General features: G+C 35.5%; 1 protein-coding gene across 10 annotated transcripts in view; it reads left to right on the forward strand.

Moving 5' to 3' along the window:
- Nucleotides 1–21,588, forward strand: part of DNM3 (dynamin 3) — a 607,865-nt gene that overhangs the window by 558,445 nt on the left and 27,832 nt on the right. For 9 of the 10 annotated variants that reach the window (XM_063627329.1, XM_063627332.1, XM_063627326.1 and 6 more), the window contains 3 exons: nt 10,496–10,660; nt 18,584–18,810; nt 19,695–19,931. In XM_063627329.1, coding sequence (XP_063483399.1) covers nt 10,496–10,660; nt 18,584–18,810; nt 19,695–19,931 — 629 coding nt within the window. Of the gene's footprint in view, nt 1–10,495; nt 10,661–18,583; nt 18,811–19,694; nt 19,932–20,269; nt 20,593–21,588 lie in introns of those variants that run through there. The other variant, XM_063627333.1, reaches the window with a different exon arrangement.

Genomic DNA, 21,588 nt, shown 5'->3' on the forward strand with positions numbered 1-21,588 from the left:
AAGATACATTGGATTCAAACTGTACTATAAATCAAATGGAACTAACAGACATTTACAGAACATTCTATGCAATAGTTACAGAATATGTGTTCTTCTCATTAGCACATGGAACATTCCCCAGGATAGATCATACGTTAGGACACAAAACAAGTCTCAACAAATTTTTAAAAATCAAAATCATATGAAATATATTTTCTTATCACAATGGAATAAAACTAGAAATCAAAATCAAGTGCAACTTTGGAAACTGAACAATTACATATAAATTAAACAACATGCTCCAAAACAACCAAAGGATAAATTAAGAAATTAAGAAGTACATTAAAAAATTTCTTGAAACAAACGAAAATCTAAACATAACACATCAAATCCTGTGCAATACAGGAAAAGCAGTAGTAAGCAGAAAGTTTATAGCAATAAACACCTACATCAGAAAAGTCGAAAGATTTCAAATAAACAACTTAATGATGCACTTCAGGGAACTAGAAAAGCAAGAATAAGCCAAACCAAAATTAGAAGAAGGAAAGAAATAATAAAGATCAGAGCAGAAATAGAGATTAAAACAACAATACAAAAGATCAAGGAAACAAAAAGTTGGTTTTTTGAAAAGATAAACAGAATTGACAAACCATTAGCTAAACTAAGAAAAAAAGACCCAAATAAATAAAATTCATAATGAAAAAATGAAACATTACAACTGATACCACAAAAAAGAAATATTACAACTGATATTTCAGAAATACAAAAGATTACTAGAGACTATTATGAAGAATTATATACCAAAAAATTGGAAAACCTAGAAGAAATGGATACATTCCTGGGCATATACAAGCTACCAAGATTGAACCAGGAAGAAATGGAAAACTTGAACAGAACAACAATTCAGTAATGAAACTGAGTCAGTAATTAAAGTCTCCCAACAAAGAAAAGCCCAGGACCAAATGGCTTTGCTGCTGAATTCTACCAAACCTTAAAAGCAGAATTAACACCAATTCTTCTCAAACTATTTTGGAAAATGGAAGGGAATTTTTTCAAACTCATTCCATGAGGCCAGCATTACGCTAATACCAAAACCAGAGAAGGATGCAAGAAAAAAAAGAAAACTACAGGCCAATATCCCTGATGAACATAGATGCAAAAACTCTTGACAAAATACTAGCAAACTGAATACTACAGCATATCAAAAAGATTATACACCTAATCAAGTGGGATTTATCTCAAGGATGCAAGGATGGTTCAACATATACAAATCAATAAATGCGGTATATCACATCACCAGAATGAAGGACAGAAACAATATAATCATCTCAATAGATATAGAAAAATTTTTTTACAAAATTCAACATCACTTCATGATAAAAACTCTCAACAAATTAGAAGGAATTTAACTTAACACAATAAAGGGCTTATATGACAAAACCACAGCTAACATCATACTAAACAAGGAAAATCTGGAAGCTTCTTCTCTAAGAACTAGAACAAGACAATGATGTCCACTTTCTCCACTCTTATTTTACATAGTACTGGAAGTTCTAGCCAGTACTATTTGGCAAGAGAAAGAAATGTGGCTAGTTCCAGTTATGACGTGCTGTAAGTGTAACATATACATTAGATTTCCAATACTTTCTACAAGATTGCAAAATATCTTATTAATACTTTTATTTTGATTAATTGATTATGTATTGTATTAGTTTGCTAGAGATGCCACATCAAATTATCATGGACTAGTTGGGTTAAGCAAGGTAAATGTATTTTTCACAATTCTAGAAGGTAGAAGTCTTGAGATCAAGGTGTCGTCAGGTTGGTTTCTTCTGAAGCCTCTCTTCTTGGCTCATGTTATCACATATCTTCCCTCTGTGTATGCCCATGTCCATATTGCCTCTTGTTATAAGAACATCAGTTATACTGGATTAGGGCCCACCCTAATGAAACCATTTTAACTTAATTACTTCTTTTAAAACCTCATCTCTCAATATAGTCACATTCTGTGGTACTGCTGGTTAGGGCTTCAACATGAATTTTGTGGGGGACACAACTCAACTTATAATACCCGTCAAAATAATAGTATTTTGGACCTATTTGGTTAAAAAAGGCAGTATTAAGGTAAATTTCAACACTTTATTGTTACTTTTTAAAATATGGGTACTAGAAATGTGGCTTGCATTATATTTCAATTGGACAGTGCTGGATTTTATTTCTTTGGGACACCAAAACACTGTGTCATCATCTGTTGAAAGAATAAGAAAAAGTCCTCATTTTAAATAATTTGCCATTTTCTACTATATTTCCCTTTTAGTACTAAGTTTTATTATGGTATTGCTAATAAGCAAAAGCAGTGAGATGGTATATAAAGAAGATGAAATGTGCACAAAGAAAATTAGACCAGAATTCTATTTGGGTCTTACTATCTTTATGATCTCAGGCATAGCCCTTAACCTTTCTATAATTTCTTCTTCCTACAAAAGAGAACAGCCGACATTTGTTGAGTGATTATTTTGTGCCAGGTACTCTTCTGAATTTCTACAATACTAATTTATTTAATCCATACAACAACCCTTTGAAGATTTTAGGTAGTAGTATTACTCTATTTGAGAGAAAACTGAAGCACACAGAGATTAACCTGCCCAAGACTCCAGAGTTAGTAAGTGGTAGAAGCAACTGGTCTAACTCCATACCATATCATTTATTTCTCCCTGTACTTCTGTCTCACAAGATTGTTGTGAGGATCTACTAAGATGGTATATGTGAAGGCATTTGAAAACTGATGACTGTTAATTATTTTCTTTGTCTGCCTTCCTAAGAACATTTCAGATAAAGCTATTATTTTTCTCTTTTGACCAACAAATCTATGTATCTTTCTTTACAGCCTGGTAATTTCAGAACGAATAGAAGTGTTTGTATCTGTGGGTTTGACACACTACTGAATCACAGAGTCTTTGGAATAATTCTCAAAAGCCATCACTTTCAGCCCACTTTCTCATTCATTAATGCTCTATTCTTTTGCTAGCATGTCTAGCAGAATTTTCTTGAATTCTTGCAGTGAATTGGCGCTCCTTAAATACCTGCTATTTTGGAATAGCTTTGACTTAAATACACTTTCCTTTTCTCCCAGTTGCAAAATGTCAGGGCTGACAACTGAAAGGGCTTCTGAAGATTGTCAGTGTTCTCATATTCAGATAGGTAGCAAAGAATCTGACACATTTGGTGTAATAAACCCACAAATGTTCATTAGTAAGACTGTAGCCTGATATATTTCTCTGATTTAGAAAACACGCCTAAAGAAGGAGAGTCTGTCTACAAGGAACCTTCTGAATTCTTTTTTGTAATTCAAGCTCGTATATATAAAACTCAGATGTCGCTTATGTCATTTACATCATTTATCTCGAATAATAAAAATGGTTCACTTTTTTTGAGCACTACTGTATGTCTGACACTGTGGTGCCTTTTCTGCATTATTCTCATTTGGTGATATCACACCTCCTCTGTCCTATAAAATGTATAATGTGCATATATTACCTCCACTTATAAGCACAGAAGTTAAGGCTTAGAGAGGTTGAGTAACTTCTTAACTAACTTCACTAAAGTCACAAAGCTAATTAGTGACAGAGCCAAGATATAATACAGGTCATCTAATTCCGTAGTAAATACTGTTAATCACTATTCCACATTTCCCTCAAACCAAAGTGGATTGAGCATTTGGGGTATTCTCTCTAAGTCAGGTGGATATTTTTAAAACTTGTATTTGATGAATGCTGCAAATAGGTATACAATCCAGTTTTTCTTATAGCTTCTGTGATTTGGTAATTCTCCTACAGATAGTAGAATATGATATTCACAATAATATGAAAAATATAATTAAATTTGACAAGAATTCTATTAAAACAGCAAGATTTACCATCCAGAATTATTTCATTTATTTTTAATTCATCTTTTATCTTAATCAAACATACCACCTTGATGTTATGTGAAGCTATCTTATATGCTACCTTAAGCCATATGCATTCATTTATGAACCCTCTAAAACTATGTATCATGCCCTTTCTATTTTATGTTTATTGCCAGGTAGTTTATAAGTGATTAAAGAATATTGCTAGAAGTTATAATGAATTAGATAGATAATGTTACCATATCACTTTTGATTCATTTGGCCCCCAATGTAGTATGAAAGTATGAAATCTTGTAATTAATTTTTTTTTTTTTTTTTGGAAACAGAATCTTGCTTTGTCACCCAGGCTGAAGTGCAGTGGTGTGATCTCGGCTCACTGCAACTTCTGCCTCCCAGGCTTAAGTGATCCTCCTACCTCTGCCTCCTGAGTATCTGGAACTACAGGCATGCACCAGTATGCCTGGCTAATTTTTAATTTTTTTGTAGAGACCAGGTTTCATCATGTTGCCCAGGCTGGTCTCAAATTCATGAGCTCAAGTGATCTACCCACCTTGGCTTCCCAAAGTGTTAGGATTACAGGCATAAGCCACCACACCCTGTGATGAGAATTTTTAAGAAAAGCTATTTTATCAAATATTTCATTTAACTAAAACACCTTTAATTCAGAAAGCATTATATCTATTCTAAAAGTGTTTCTATGGATTAAATAGACATAAACAATTGTCAGAGGAAAAAACATAGTACTCACTAACAATAGTATTTGTAGAAATTTTGAAGCCATGGTTAAAAAAAAGAGAAATTTGAGGGAAAATGTAAATACATGCAGTAATAATGCTTTCTTAGCAAAATTCGCATCTTTAGTCTCCCGTCACCTTATTGCTTTGTAAAGAAACATCTTGATCCCAGTCATAAAAGTTACTTAGATTTATAAACTCATTAATGTTTACTAGTAGTTGCAATCTGATTTCTTCTCCTAAACTACTTTAAAAATAGTCTAAGTCAAAAAGCTTTTAAAAACCAACATCAGCTTTATCTTTTACACCTCACATAATACTTACAAATCTTATTAATAAAGCACTCAGGACAATCTGATACACTACAAAATTTAAAATAATACAGAATTGTTTCAAATAATAATTGCATCCTTCTATAAAATTTGCCTTAGAATAGTTTTAATTTTTATATAAATGCAGCCATAGTTGTTGATCTTTAAGCAATCTTGACTCTCTTAGTTTTTGCCACTTTATAAAATGTAGACAAATCTGATAGCCGAAGTAAATATCAAAATTAGGGTAAAGCAAAGATAGTTTTGTTTTTTTGTACTTTACATCCTCCAGATTGTCAAACAGGCAACATACACACACATTCAATTTCAGAAGAATGAGAGAGAGAAGTAACAAAAGAAAAAAAACTCCAGACCCAATGATTATTACTCCAAGAATATAGATCTTTGTCTAAGCAATCTTCTTCTGAATATCAGTATAGAACTCTCAGTATATTTTTATCATCTTCACAAAGTTATTTTTCTGTAAACTAAAACTTTGCCTAAATTGAGATAAGCTCCTTTAAATTTTAATTTATTTCTTAATTGGGTATGAGCATTTACAGTGACAGAAGAAGTTCTGGTTTTGGCAACTTTGGAAGTAGCTCCCCAACTTTGGGACATGTACGTGTTGTCTGTAGGATGACTCAGCTGTAGTCTGGTGCTATTATCACATATGTTCTATCTTTGAATATTGGAAACAAGAAATTTGCAACAGCCCAACCTAGCAAATTTCTTCTGATTTTGTTTTCATCTTTCCTTTCAACAAAAATTAACTTAAATTTCCTAAAACAGCCTTCAGGTCTTTTTTTTTTTATCTTGATCATCTACTAAGGCTCTTGGGCCCTGGGAATGTCTGAGAAGGTGCACTCAGTAATTCATGTGTAGGAATAGTTGAAAAAGTTATCTTCAGGCCTTTCTGGAGTTCTGTAGTTGGATGGAGGTGACAGTTTTATCAACTACAGTATTCAGTGAACCTCAGGGAAGCTTAAAACCCCTGATTATAGCTGCTCTTTTAATGGCTTCGTTTTTCTTCTGTACTCCAGAAAGAAATGATTCTACTCACAGAATTTTACAGTTGTGTGTGGTTTTTTTAGTTGCTTTAATGCTTTGTATTATTTTGTTTTTTACTAAGAAGTTTTTACATGTAAAGCAAGTATAATTGTATTTACACTGAACTTTGAAAGATTTTCTTCCTCATAACGTAAAGAAAAGGTAAATAAGATCAACTGCATACCTATGCTATTATTTTGCTATGTAGTTTATTATGACCGCCCATGCTGCTTTCATATTATTTGAATTTTATTTCCCCTGCTTTCTCTAGGACTTTATTAACTTTGATATAGTGCATCTATACTCATCCATGTAAATGATTTTGAAGAACAAAACAATTGACAGATTTTGCTTTACAATATCTGTGATTTTTGTTTCATACCTTTGTCCATCTTTCAATCTTTGTAAACAGACCTAGTTCTTTATTGCATAGACCTTATAATCCCTTAATACCCTGATTCTAAACTGAATGAGCTTTAAAAATGCCTGTTAAACAAATAGTATAAAGGATAAAATAATTTAAAATTTCTTTACAAGTTTTTAGGTGATGGAAGTAGAATTCCTAAAATATAAATTACTCTTGTGTCATTTTCCCCCTAATCTTTAGGTGTTATCTTCTTATAAATGAAACCACGGGGGTTTTTCTTGTGATTATAGTATTTCATTATTTGAGTATGTAAACATTATGACGATGGTGTTACAGAAGTAACAGCAGCAGAGGAATCGCTCTTAGTCAAAAACAGCTTTCATCATGATCTATAGCACAATTGTTTTATGTCTGTAAGGCATTTCTCATAGGACTATATTTGGTCATCCAGGTAGCTTTTGGAAACACATATTTTGTCTCACAGTATTTGCAGATCACTTTTGGTGGTGGGGTGAGCATCAACACTATCTTAACCATACCCTTCCAGCCTCATCAAACTGGAAGTGAATGATTGGCAGTGGAGAGAGGTTTTCAGTGAAACCATTCTTGATAATGTAGGGCTGGAAAAATTCAAAGGTAGGTTACCATGGTAACAGTGTTTTCATCGTGATGACCTGATTTACTAAGAAAAAGTCTTCAAATAAGTCTATGACACGATTAAATAAGAGATTTAAGGAAAGGGAAAAGACAAAAACGAAACACCTGAAAGACATTCCAGTCAAGCCCAGTGCTTCTATAATAGACGCCCCAAGGTACGGTGAGAATAATTTCTGATTCAACACAATTCCCTCACCTGTTAAAGTAGTAAACCTTTAAAAGAAAGCTTTTAAATTAAAATTTTCAGCTACTTGGGAGGCTGAGGTGGGACTTCTCTTAAAGCCAGGAATTTGAGATGAGCCTGGGAAACATAACAAAACCCCATCTCTAAAAAAAAAAGGCAAAATTAGCTAGGCGTGGCATGTAGTTACAGCTATATGGGAGGATCCCTTGAGTTCAGGGGTTCGAGACTGCAGTGAGCTATGATCACGCCACTGCACTTCAGCCTGGATGACAGGGCAAGACTCTGTCTCTAAAAAAAAAATAATAACAGTAGTGATAAAAATATGTTTTAAATAACTTAAAACTTTATATAACAGCCTGTTTCTTAAATACCATGCAAATAATTTCATGAGAAATAAAGTTATGGTAATTTTTATAAATGACTTCACATTTAGAATGCTGGTGTTTTTATTGGTTAAATTGAATTAGATTTCTCAATAGCTATTTTTAAAAACTGCAATAGGAAGGCCTGTCTATTGTATTTTTTAGAAACAAGCTGGTTTCTACAATATTATTCACGTTTTGTAAACAGCATCATTGAACCTGCACATAAAAGGTTAAATGTTTGCAGACCATTCTTTTTTGCCTCAGAGATCAGAGACAAATTACTATTTTTATTTTACATTCCCTTGATGAGGATAATGATAAACAGCTGTCATTTCAGTGCTTCAACTGCAAAGAACCTTATTGCAATCCTATAATTTAAACAAAAAAAGATATAGTCATACACAATATACATACAGAAAAGAGCACAATGGAGAATTTGCTTAGAACTGGGGTTGGAGAAAAGGAAGTGTTGCTCTCTGCAATTACTCACGTAAAAGAAAAATTCCATTTATATGCATTTTTCCCATTCATCTTAGACACTGGTAGAAGGAGCAGTTTACTGCTTCTTTTTTTCTAAAATGAGGAAATAAATCAAACTTGCATACTGAAGTCTGTGACTCCCCATCATGTCCACTGTATTATCAGAATAGTTAAGATTTGCATGTCACTACATGTCTGCAAGTATTTCCAAAAGCTAAGAAGAATTTCAATTTGTTTTACTGATTATTTACTAAAGCCTCTAAATTTTTTTTAATGCTAAGAATTAAACCAGAGTTCTCTGTTCACTCTGACACTTTGTTTTCTAATTGCATCTGGTTTCAAAAAGTGAAAGTCAGTGTCTTTTGCTTATTTTGATATGCAAAAAAGTGAAGCATGGCTACATGTTAAAAAAGCTGTAAAATGGGGAAATTTAGTGTTTCTATATGAAAATGTGGATGGTAATATGATTTTCCTGGTGTTTCATATTCCTAGAGGTGAATTTAACATGTTATTTATTCTGCTTTTCTCCTTTAGCTCAATTATTTATTTGTTATAACTATCAGTACTTTAAGGAATTTTTCTAGAAACTCTCTTTATGTTCTGGTTTCTTAATACCTAAGAAAAAATTGACTTAAAATAATATTTATCTAACATTTATTGAACAAATTTCAGTTCTCAGAGCTTGAATATATTCTTATATGGGTTGACAGTAATGATCATAGAGACCCCTGTCCTAAGGTTGTGCTACAGATCTATATAAAGTACCTAGCACAGTACCTGGAATACAGTATTTGCTCAATAAATGTTCCTGGGAAGTGGTAGTAGGTTTATGCTGAAATGCCATTACCTGGTACTGCTAAACACAATGGCAGAATCTAAAATCCAAGAATGTTTTAGGTCAGAGAGACAAATGGAATTGTGTTGTATTACAAATGGAGGCTTACATTTCTTTATATAGAAGATGTTTTCTTCAGAAAGCTGTAGGCCATCAGCTGTTCTCATTGATATATATTCATATTTCATAATCACTTTATCATCCTCATTATCATCAAGTTGTAGTAGCTCCTAACTCCTCAACTTGGAATTTCTCTGGTCTGTGCTTTCTCTTACAAGTAGGCTTTCCTGGAGGCCCTAAAATGCACTGGAGCCTTAGAAATGTCCTCATACTATTGTCCCAAATCATGAGGTCATGCTCTCAGGACTGGGAAATGAGTTGAGCGTGCATTATTTTAATGTGTTTTTTAGAACAATAAATATTTCTGAGAGAAGCCTATATAAATGACTAGAACCAATTCTATCGTTATTGTTGATTTTGTGGCCCATCAATATGCTTTTCACACAAGCATATTGATTCAAAGGAAAGGCTTGTCATTTAATATCTAGTAAAGCTATTTAGCACAGTGCTATGCCTAGAACTGATTGGATGATTGAAAACCTGGCAGATCAAAGTATGTACATTTCCAAAGAAAAGCACTTCATGTCTACATGGAAGCAATAAATTATTTCCCCATTTTACATTCATAATTAAATCTTTCCAAATGCTAGAAAGTAGCCAGACCACTAACAATAATACCTGTGTCATGTTCTGGGGCTTAGATGGTTCAAGCTGACTTGAAATGGAGACCATTTGTTCTAAATTGATTTCAATGCCAAGCCCATAGGTCAGCCCTTAATGATGAAGATGCCATTCCAGCTCAGCCCCGGTGGATAAGCCAACATTAATTAACTCAAGTCTCATAGTATAGGAAACAGATGCTTTTCTCATGTTGCACAAATAAATTCTTTGTGTATAGATGTGTTCTGTTTTATTCAAAGAATAACAAGTTGGAAGTTATAATTGTAAGTTTTTCACAATGGAGCCTGTCTTTAGTAGTGATGACAGAAGCATGAATTTACATAACAAATTCCAGCAAGTGCATGGAAGAATAAATTATCTTCTATATCTCTTATTTTGGCTTCAGGCCAGCCCTAAAAATTTAGCTTTGAATGTGGGAGGATCCAAATGCTGATCCATCCCAGAGCAGACCTAGAAGTGCCAGAACAATACCAAGGTTATTTCTAATCTATAGAATCCCTGGAGACTCCTCTCAGAGGTTTACATTTGCATCATATGTTTGGATTCAGTTCTTTGTCCAGCTTGCAAATAGCTTAAGATTAGATTGTTCTCTGGAGGTATGTTGTTAGGTACACTGTTTATTTGGTTATTCATCTCAACATTCATTCAGAATTAGAATACTTACTTGCTTTCCCTAGAATGTGGCAAGCTAAAAATTGAGTAATAACTGCAGGTTCCCCCATTTCCTTTCAGAACCAGTGGATGCATAATAAGATAAAAATGTTACCATCTGCTGATACAAACTCCAACTATGCTAATCAGAAGTTGATAATCTGATAACGTCTGACATTTTATTTTCTTCTGAGTGAATATGAGATAATCCATGGTTTGTTTCTCTTCTTTTAGGCTGAAAATGATGAGAATGGCCAAGCAGAAAACTTTTCCATGGACCCACAATTGGAGAGGCAAGTGGAGACCATTCGCAACCTCGTAGACTCCTACATGTCCATTATCAACAAATGTATCCGAGATCTAATTCCAAAAACAATAATGCACCTTATGATCAATAACGTAAGTGATTATAAACTACCTCCATTTAACTTCTAACCCATCCGAGTGTGGAAGTTGCACATACTATCTTCAGCTTCTTTGTGTATTTTCTGGATAGTTGAAAGAATATTACCCAGGTTCATCATTTTCCATTACACGTGATATGTGACTGACCAATGAAAGAGAACTTAGGGAAGAAAACTTAAAACTTCTAGCTATAGGACTGAGGTATTCCCTACTGGCTGTCTTCTAGAAGAGTGTGAGTTTGCTCACAATAAAGCAAAACAAAAACACCATAATCCTGGGCATCGTGTAAGTTAATTGCAAAACCAGCAAAGAAACCAGATGCCCTGGCTCCTAGACTTTGAGACTAAAGGCAAAGGATATATTTGTTCCTATGCCCATGCGTATGCATGCATGTGTACACACATATAAAATATGTTAATATCATTATTTTCAGCTTCTAAAATCTATGGAATGCTATTTTAACCTGGGAAAGGGCTTATTGCTTTATCCCCTTGGATTAAAAACTCAGTGAATTTTATTTTTCTAAGGTAAGGATGCTATAACCTCAAATTTGAAAATCCTGCTTGACTAGCCATCAATGGGTCTAAATAACCTTTTCAAAGTTATTTATAGTAGTCAGAATATGATACTTAAATTATGTTTGATTTAGTTCTTTTGGTAGTTAACTTTTTACAGTACAAATAATACCACAAGTTATTTGAGAAATAATCTTTTAGATAAGATAGGTTATAATGAGGTGTTTTATAGGGGGCTTTTCTGAATCTTGACAAGTGAGACACCAATAATTTTATTCCTAGTTATCTTCTAAGGACATCTTTTTATTTAATCCAATGATAAATTATGAGCATTGCTTGTAAGAAATTAAAATTAGATGGCAAAGTAGTAAAAAGAGCCCCAAAGTAGAATTTAGGAGAAATCTGGGTTCTAAATCTGGTTCTGCTACAGACTCTGTTGACCTAAAGTGAGTCTCTTTCATGTGTCTGTTTCCTCCATATGTAAAATACTAATCGTAGTAAGTGTATCAGACTTAGGGATTTATTCCAGAAGATGGCACATATGAAAGTACTGTGAAAAATATAATTGTAAGAAATTAATATGGCTGCCTATTTAAGAACTGTAAACAGCCTTTGTTTATATGTCATGGTTAATTTCAAAATTTTATTTCTAAATACGACAGTCCATTCATTGTCCATGATCTCTGCATTCCTTGACTGTAAGCAACCTCAAGCACTCATGTGAACAATCTTATTTTTAACTAACACTATTTTCATACATGTGTGTATTCAAACAAGGTTAGCTGGATGCTTTGAAGAATCAGCAACAGGTAAGCAATAAATTAGAAATGTGGAAACTAAGAATTGTATTCTTTTGACCAATGGCTTTCTGTGTAACCTAAAGCAAATCATTTCGCCCCTTTGAGTTGAAGTCAGTCTCTTCTAAAACTACACTGAGGTACCTCACAGAACTGTCAGAGATTATAATAAAAGTGGCTATAAGCCATTTAGAAAAATATAAAGTACTAAACAAATATTCTGTGTATTTTTAAAATTACTTTCTTCATTTACTTAAATGAATTCAGGTTGTTTTGCTGTGGTATATCCAGGCACTTGCTTATTTAAACATTTTCCTGATTATGGATCATTTATCTTTTCACTGTTTCACCGAGAGTCATTAGTGCTGCCATCAGTTCAAACGCTGCTTTGCTCTGCACTATATTAAATCATCAGCACAGGAAATAGCACTTCCTGCCTATAGCTGTGAGGAGTAGCTTGACACAAATTAGCTAAAAGGAAAAAAAAAAACCCTATTGCAAATCTATCCTACTTTCACCTTCTCAAGAAAAACATACACACATGCACACACATGCGCACGCACACACACACACACACAGAAAGAAAGAAAGAAATGCAGGGGTAGTTTCCCTCACTCTTCACTGGTGTGTTTTCTTGCTTTAATGAAATGGCTAAACCTCCACCTACAGGATATTATCCTCGGAGGTAAAGTTCTGATAGTTGTCTTGAGAGAGACCTCGCATAAGAGTCGTGAGAAAGGAGACTTCAATTAAGATCTGATCTCCAAGGTCAAATCTTGAAGTAAAAACTAATAGGAATGTGGAGAAGATGAAAGTATCATGTAGTGCTGAATTCTTATGAAATTGTGTCTATCTTTGTTTGAAATTTAACTTTTTGTATCTACCAGAAATTAGTTTTACATATCTAGAATGACTGCCTTTCTTGGGTATTACTTTATGTGCTTTTTAAACATATATAAAAAGGTATAGTTTTATATATAATATAGTTTAAAATTATATATGTATAATTCTATATATGAAAAATATATCTTTTATTAATGTAGTCGTATTCTCGTGGCATCTTATTGTACAGAATGCCCAAGCCTATTTTGTTCACTCCACATGTGACCTGTTGAGTCCAAGGAAACTGAAACAGTGAACACTCAGCACTGTGCCGTCTAGATGTATTGATTTTTTAACCTGATTCAAAGTGAAGAGATCTTCAAATGAAAGAACAAATAATAAAATCACAAGTAGAAAACTAGTCTTTTGACTCCTAATTCTAAATTCTATTCACTTAACCCTGCTGCATCTTTAAATGAGTTTGGATCAAAAAGCTAATTGTTCCTCCAGAATCAATAAATGCCTAAAACAGGGTCCTCTATTTCTTCCTGGTCTATCAAAAGCAGCGTTCTGGCCTTTCCTCTTTGAAATGGGAATGAAAAAGAATATATTTCGGCCTTCTGAAAAAGAATATGTTTCAGCCAACGTTCATAAAGTTCAGAATTTGGTGGGCAGTTTCCTTTGAAAGTTTACATTAAGTGTTCTGCCACTCAAGTCTCCATATGGAATTGTTTAAGAAGTTTAAAGCCTAGCAATAAATGCCTTGCCTCAGACATACTGTAAGCCTTTGTCTATTGAAATGCAGCAGCTGTTTCGTTACTTAAACATACCAGGTAACAGCAGCACAAAGAAATAGCAAGTTTATGACAGACGGTCTTTCTAGACAGGCTACAGTCAAAGCAGCAGAGTTTTGCTCAGGACTTTAAAGCTAACACACACATAACACCCCATGGTAAGCCCATTTGGATGGCCTCTTCTCTGTAGCTCACCCCACCAGAAGTTCTCCATCAAAGAATGAAGTGGATCCAGCTTTATTCTAAAAATGTGTTTGGTGTGGCAAAGTGGCACATAATTTTGTTTGAACCTGTCAGCCAACCACATGTTGGAAACCCATTATTTTCCACAGCTTATAAATGAAGAAATTGAGGTTCTGAGACATTGACTTGCCCAGGATCACACAGCTGGGGGTGGCAGAGTTAAGAATGAAATCCAGGTCTTCTCACTCATAGTCTGCTGTTCTCACCATTTGAACATTGGATAATGCATGTGACGAGGTTAGGAAATTCTAAGTCAGCCCTCTCCAACTAGAGGACTCCTACCCCCACAGGGTATTCATGAGTTATTTTCCCAGACGGTTAATTTTACTTGAAGATTTAATTAGGATTTGTTTAAAGGTGAGAAACAATGTTTTAAATCTTTCTCATATTTAAGCAAACCCAGATAATACAAAAGAGAATGTAAATGTTCTTAGGAATTTTTTAAAAAACCAAATTTGAAACATAGAGCCATTTCACACTGGAGTGTGTGCTGTAGCCTGCGCCCCTGGACCCCTCTGGAGGTCCACATTTACTCTCCTTGGCCATTGGCATTTTGGTGGAAAATTACTAACAAACATGTGCCCTAGTTTCAAAACTTACTGTAACTTTAATGCGTATGAAGTAAAGTGTTATTTTAAATGTTCATTATTTTAGGGGAAAGTACATCTTAAATACCAGAGCTTTATCCTGGCATTTAAAGCACTGATTTGTTTCCACCAGCCAGGAATTCAGCACACTGCTCAAGAAAAAGATCACGACTAGGACTCCATAAGTCCCACTCTCCTCTCCCCTGCCCCCACCTCCCATCATCGCTCCCTGCCAAGGCTAACACTCTTCTGCTTTCTTAAATTGTAGATTAGTTTTGCCTGTTTTTGCACTTGGGAATCATATACTATACGCCTTTTGTGTGTAACTTCTTTTCCTTAACATTACATTTGTGAGTCAAAGGATGTTACTTTTTAAAGCAGGAAAACTTTCTTGGTCTTTAGCAGAATTAAATCCCTGGGAAAAGGAAAGGAGGACTAAGTAGATGTGAGAGAATTGTGAGATCTCAAAGATCACAAAATTCTAACCAAGCCCCCTCCCCAAAACTAAACAACAAAATTAAACTTCTCAAATGAATTTTAATACATGTATTATGTGAATGAGAGGCATCACCGTGTTCCGTACTGTGACCCTCCAATTCTAGAAACAAAGAGATTTTAAGGAAATGGTCTCCTTGGTAACTGAACTGTAGGAAACTGTAGGAAAACCCTAGAAATGTCTCTTCTATTTGTGAAGGGTTTAAAATGGTCTCAGTCATAGCAAAGAAGGTTTAAGATCCAAACATATTACGGGTTGCTAGAGAAGGGTTAAATTAAGAGAGGAAAACATGTGGAACGTTTTTAATGACCTCACATTCCTTTACACTGAGCAGAGCGACATGGTGCAGTAATGCCTGTTTATCTAGCCTAGAGAGTTTGAGCTGGAATGAGGTTTCATGTGTGAGAACTTTTACAAACCATACAGAGATGTATAGGTTATAAGGTGTTATAATTAAAAACATAAATATTATTTCAGATCTCAAATTTAAGTATAATCACTTCGTTATGTTCGGTGCAGTATTTTCTAAATGCTATCATCTAAAAGGGATTCACTTGACCCCTAATTGTCATGCAGAATTCTCGATTTAAATATTTGTACCAGATTTAAATGTCTGTATACCACTGGCATACAGACTTCCCAGAAAGTCCCTGAAGTGTCTGGAAACTCCCGGAAGTCCCCCTACCTTCATTCCAAACTCCAATTTTAGTGTCACAAAGCTAGGTTAGCAGAAGGAGAGAAGAGTATCTCTAAAATTTTGCTTAAATGCAGAATAAAATGTTTGTTAACCTCTATGCTGTATTTAACTATGTCGCTTGATACCTGTACTATTGCAACAGCTGTCTATTGTTCTCCTGTCTCGATGTACCTAATGCCAATTTAGCCTATGGACAGTAAAAATCACAGCATTTTTTGGAAGGGGCACTAACTGTCTGCTGGGCATCATGCTAGACAACTTATATTCATTCTTTCCCTTAATCCTCACAATACTTGAGGTAGCTCTACCCTTATCCCTATTTCACAGATGAGGAACCTGAGACTCAAACAGTTTACATTATTTGCCCAAGAACAGTAAGTGTTAGAACTAGAACTTAAATCCACAGCCTATGCTCTGAATCCACTGTATTGCACGGTAGGCAAGTTCCAGTGTGTCATAATTGATGTGGAAGATTCAAGGCACATCTTTGATCAGAATGCTGAAACAGGCCCTTATTTTACTTCATGGTTTGACAGTTGATTCTTAATTCAGCTCTGCTTTAAATCTATTCTTGGAAGAATCTTCTTTTAAATTGTATTTAATAGATTCTAAGTGATATTCCAGTAATATGTAAAGTTTCTAAAGAGCTTAACCGAACCAATGGTCAATGCCAGGAAAATTGTCTGGTTTTGAGTTTTGAATTGCACCGTACATCCAAGTGCATATACACACCCAACAGTGGGAGATATGTGCAAATATCCATGATTCCCTGCATACCTGCAAGTACATTTAGAAGTGAATGCAGCTTTAAGGAAGGGAATGAAATATTCCTAAAGCCAAATTTGCTGCCTTCCCTCTAAATCTGACTTTCTTTTCTGATGTTTGAGTTTTTATTCTCCTACCCATCCAAATGTCAATGCTTGAGATGTCTTTGGTTGTTCCTTTCTTCCTTGCCCTTCACATCCCAAGAGCACCAAGTCCAGTTCATTATTCCCTTATAATGTCATTGTATGTATCCATTTTTCATACTACTGCATTATTATGAAATGAAACCTTTACCATCTTATGAATGATCTACAATAGCCTTCTAACAGATTTCTTTATTTTCACTACCACTCTTGCAAAGTCTTTTTCAATGTTAGCCAGATTAGTTTTCCTAAAACTCTTTTATTGTTTCACTTACTTGCTTAAAAGCTTTTGATGGCCCCTCATTGCCAAGTGAATAAAGTTCAAACACTTCTCCTTGGCATTCAAGGCCTTCGCATCTGCCTCAGGATTCCTGGCCAAACTTACCTTCCACAACTATCGTGCATAAACCTCTACTCCACAGAGGGTTTCCTAAATACATCTTGTGTATTAGATTACTTTCACCTTTGAATCACTCTTGGTTTACAAAATATGTACAGAAAACACTTTATTTCACCACAATAAACCTTTGATTCAGCTGAATTTTTTTATTAGTAGAATTATTTACGTTTTGATGCCTTTAAAACATAATGAAGCTATGTGTTTTAGGTTCTTGTCATCTCTGAATTACAAATTTAACCATATCCTAGAAATTTTGAGCATCTGACAGCTGTTCTGTTATCTGCCTGATTTTTTAACAATTAAATATATACTTGCGTTTGGCCTTTCTTAAAGATATTCATGAGTCTAGATAAGAGTTAGCTTTCTCATATAACAGAAAAACGGAAAAATTCAAATGGTTTATTTTTACTAGGCTTAAGTTAATTGCTGCACTACTGTAAAATAATGGTGCTTAAACAAAAATTTACTTTTTTAAGCACTCAATCACAATGAGATAATGGGGTAAGGGAATGGGCACTGGACTTCAAGTCAGAAGATTATGGATTCAACTGAATGCTGTGTGACCTATTAGTGCAAGATACTTAAATTCTCGGAACTTGTTTCTGTATCTATAAAACTGGAATACTAATACATGTTTCTTCAGTGTGTGATGAGAATTGTCATATAACTTGTGAAGCCACTTGGTATATACCATACTTCATCGATTCTCACATTCACTTCTTTTTATTTAATATTTCTGAAGTGAAGATGCATCTTACACTCAATGGCATCTTGACATCCTGTCATAGTGTGATTTATGGTATTTTTTTTTTTTGTCTGAATAGTCAGCACATATGATAGTAGTGTTTCTTAAAATCACTGGTGTCTTAGAGTTGATGAGATACAGTAGCTGGTGCTCCCACTCAGTGTCGTGCACCACATTCATCCTCTCCATTTTCATCCTGCAACAAAATGCCCCTCCCCTGAGACTCCCACATAGTGTTCATACTTTAGTTTGTTTTTATATATTAGCTAACTATGCAACCTCATGTCAGTCCCCATCACTGTTAACTAACTTCTATTGTAAACTTCTGGAAAACAGAGTGCATCTCTTTCACTTGTTTATAAATCAACCTGCATAGTTATATAAGATTCTGTATTTAATAAATATTCACTTACTGGTGCTAATTTCACTTTTGAGACAACACTGAAACTTGGCATCTCAATAATTTTTCAGTGATTTTGGTAAAAGCTAGGGAAAGGACTGCGAATGCCAAGGAATGGAAAACGTGTGATTACATCGGTTTCTTCACATCACTGTTTTCTGTTGAAAATACTGCTGCTTACCTCATAGTACCTTCCCTCTTCTATAAGCCAAACAGCTCCAGAAAATACTGTGAAATGCTCACAAAGCCAGCAGGCCCTGTTCTGGTGATGGCTGGGTTTGGCCTTCTTCTACTCATCTCTATCATCCTTCAGTGTCAACAGCCAGAAGACAGAGGGAAACTGTTACTGTCACCAGTACTGGGGATAGAGACAAAACAAAAGTAAACAGACGCTTGGTGCTTCACTTTTCCCAGGGTGGACTTTGTCCAGACTCTGACTGCCACAGCCATGTTTCTACCTCCACTCAGTCACTCATTTATTCCCATTTTTATTTCTCTGTGGTGATCTGACAGGTTAAAGATTTCATAAATTCAGAGCTCCTAGCACAGTTGTATTCTTCAGAGGACCAAAATACTCTGATGGAGGAATCTGCTGAGCAGGCTCAGCGCCGGGATGAGATGCTTCGAATGTACCAAGCCCTGAAAGAAGCCCTTGGGATAATTGGGGACATCAGTACGGCCACCGTGTCCACTCCGGCACCCCCTCCAGTGGATGACTCCTGGATACAGCACTCTCGCAGGTAAGAAGATGGCCCCACAACCCCTGAGCCCTGCCACGCTTGTCCAATATCATTTTCTGAGAGTGCTTTCCTAAACCAAGATAGACCTACAGAAAAAGGGGAAAAGATATTTATGTTCAGGAGTAAGGATCAGATTATACTAACTCCCTTCAAAATGCAGCACAGTGCATCCTCACAATGGAATGTTATATAGTCACTAAAAAGAACAAGACAGTTCTATTAAGTCCTAAAATGAAAAGATAATCCAGTTAATGGGAAGCTTTAAAAAAGAAGGAGGTTGTAGGCCCGGCACGGTGGCTCACGCCTGTGTTCCCAGCACTTTGGGAGGCCGAGGCGAGCGGATCACCTGAGGTCAGGAGTTTGAGACCAGGCTGGCCAACACAGTGAGACCCTGTCCCTACTAAAAATACAAAAATTAGCTGGGGGTGGTGGCACAAGCCTGTGATCCCAGCTACTTGGCAGGCTGAGGCAGGAGAATCGCTTGAATTCAGGAGTCAGAGGTTGCAGTGAGCCGAGATCACGCCACTGCACTCCAGCCTGGGTGACAGAGCGAGACTCCGCCTCAAAGAAAAAAAAAAGGAGGTTGTAGAACACAGAAAAGCAATTTATATATATAGAGAGAAAATATATACTTATACAAATGTAGAATAGTTAAAAAGGATGCACAAGAAACTTCTATAGTTGTTTCAACAGAGCAAAGGGGTAGGGAGAGGAAAACTTACTTTTCTCCATTTACGCTTTTATCCCTTTGACTTTCATAACATGAATCGGACTTATTCAGTCAAAATATAATTTTTAAAAAGCAAGAAGTTACAAAACATTTTTAGAGATTAAGTCAGACAGAAAGGAGGAGTGAGCAAACTATGATTTCTCTTTTTCCTCAGGTCACCTCCTCCAAGCCCCACAACCCAAAGGAGGCCAACACTAAGTGCTCCCCTCGCCAGGCCCACATCCGGCAGAGGACCAGCTCCTGCCATTCCCTCTCCTGGCCCCCACTCTGGGGCTCCCCCAGTCCCATTCCGTCCAGGCCCATTACCTCCTTTCCCCAGCAGCAGTGACTCCTTCGGAGCCCCTCCACAAGTTCCATCTAGGCCCACGAGGGCCCCGCCCAGTGTCCCAAGGTAAGGCATGGAGCAGAAATTGGGGGGTGGTGCGCCTTGGTTCTCTTCTCATAGAATGACAGACAAAATTTATTTGAAAGAGAAAATTGCAAAGATCTTATCGTACATGTTTGCAGTTTTCACAATGAACAGAGACTATAGGAAAATTGCCAACCTTGTTATGCCATTTAAAAATCACTTGTGATCACTGAAATTTCTCATTTATCAATTGGCACAAACTAAATAGGACTAAAGAACACTGGGTCCCAATGAATGACATTTTGGCAGCTATTGGGAGAATTTGAGGGCTTTGAAACAAAAGAGCTATGGAGGATTGTAGCAAGCTGTGTGTTCTACAGGTCATGAGAGTTCCATGGACTAAAGTCTTGCATTCTCCATTACCAAAAGAATTCCAGAAAACCACTGACTTAGAGAATTTTATCCATCTGCCTTCTGAACTGTGATCCTTATACCCAATTTTACCAATTTTCATATAGGCTGAATAAATCTGGCTGATTGATCTGCAATTGTTTTTTTAAAAACTATACATAGAAATTTTAATATAGGCATGATTGTTATGTACAGTCACTAATCATATATAAGATAGATCACTGTACATTTGAATAATACATGTTGACAATTATAAGTGGATTTTCAGGCTTAATTGTGAAACAATATAGCTAATAAATAATGGACCTAGAAACACACATAGTTGGAACTGTAGTCTCACCTTCATACACTTACAGTCAAAATACACACAATGAATATAATCAAAGATTTTTAAGGTATAAAGTACTAAGGTTTTTTCCCCCTCAAAATCAGAAATATAAAGAGGAAAGAAAATTAGCCCATATATAAAGTTAATTTTTAAAAAATTCAATTCAGAGAATTAAAATATTTATATACTCCATGAAGGAATATCTGACTATATACGAACCATAAAAACAGATGTGACTTCTACCCATCCCTGAAGCCTGAGCCACCTTGCCAACTGATTATGGCACTTAACGTTTTATTTTGATCTTCAGGTTGTTGAGTGTAATGAAGAGAAGAAGGGGGATCTTAAACTAGTACACAGAGGGTGGTACAGCAAAAATAGGCAGGAGATTTGCAACCAGAAGACCTGGGTTACTGAAGGTCTTGGGCAACTCATTTAACTCTGAGATGGGAGTTCTTTATCTATGAAACAGGGAGAATTCAATAAGGTTGTTCCCCAGATCATATGACATGAGGTATTTGAAATCACAGTTTGATACACTGTAAAGACTACAGTTGTTACCACTGTTATCATTTTGGTCCTAAGCAAAGAGGATATATATATACACTCAATCCATTTTTTTTCTCTAAATTCAATAGACTTGGCTTATAAATTATTTGGAATGGTGCTAAATTTCTAGTAATAATAGTACTAGCAATAGCCAACATTTATTGTGCTCTCAATATTACTAGGCATTGCCCTAAGAACTTTGTATACACATTTTTGTTTAAGGCTCACAACAAATAGGTTGTTATCCACATTTTACAGATGAGGCAGTGAGGTTAAACAGCTTGCCCAAGGCTACTCAGCCAGGCCCTAGTGGAGCTGGACTTTAATACCACGCAGTCTGCTTCCAGAGCCGTTTCCTGACCATGACCCCAGGGTTTTTCAACCTCATCAGTACTGACGTTTTTGTTGTGG

The sequence above is a fragment of the Symphalangus syndactylus genome, chromosome 12 (genome assembly GCF_028878055.3).
Source record: "Symphalangus syndactylus isolate Jambi chromosome 12, NHGRI_mSymSyn1-v2.1_pri, whole genome shotgun sequence".
NCBI lineage: Eukaryota > Metazoa > Chordata > Mammalia > Primates > Hylobatidae > Symphalangus > Symphalangus syndactylus.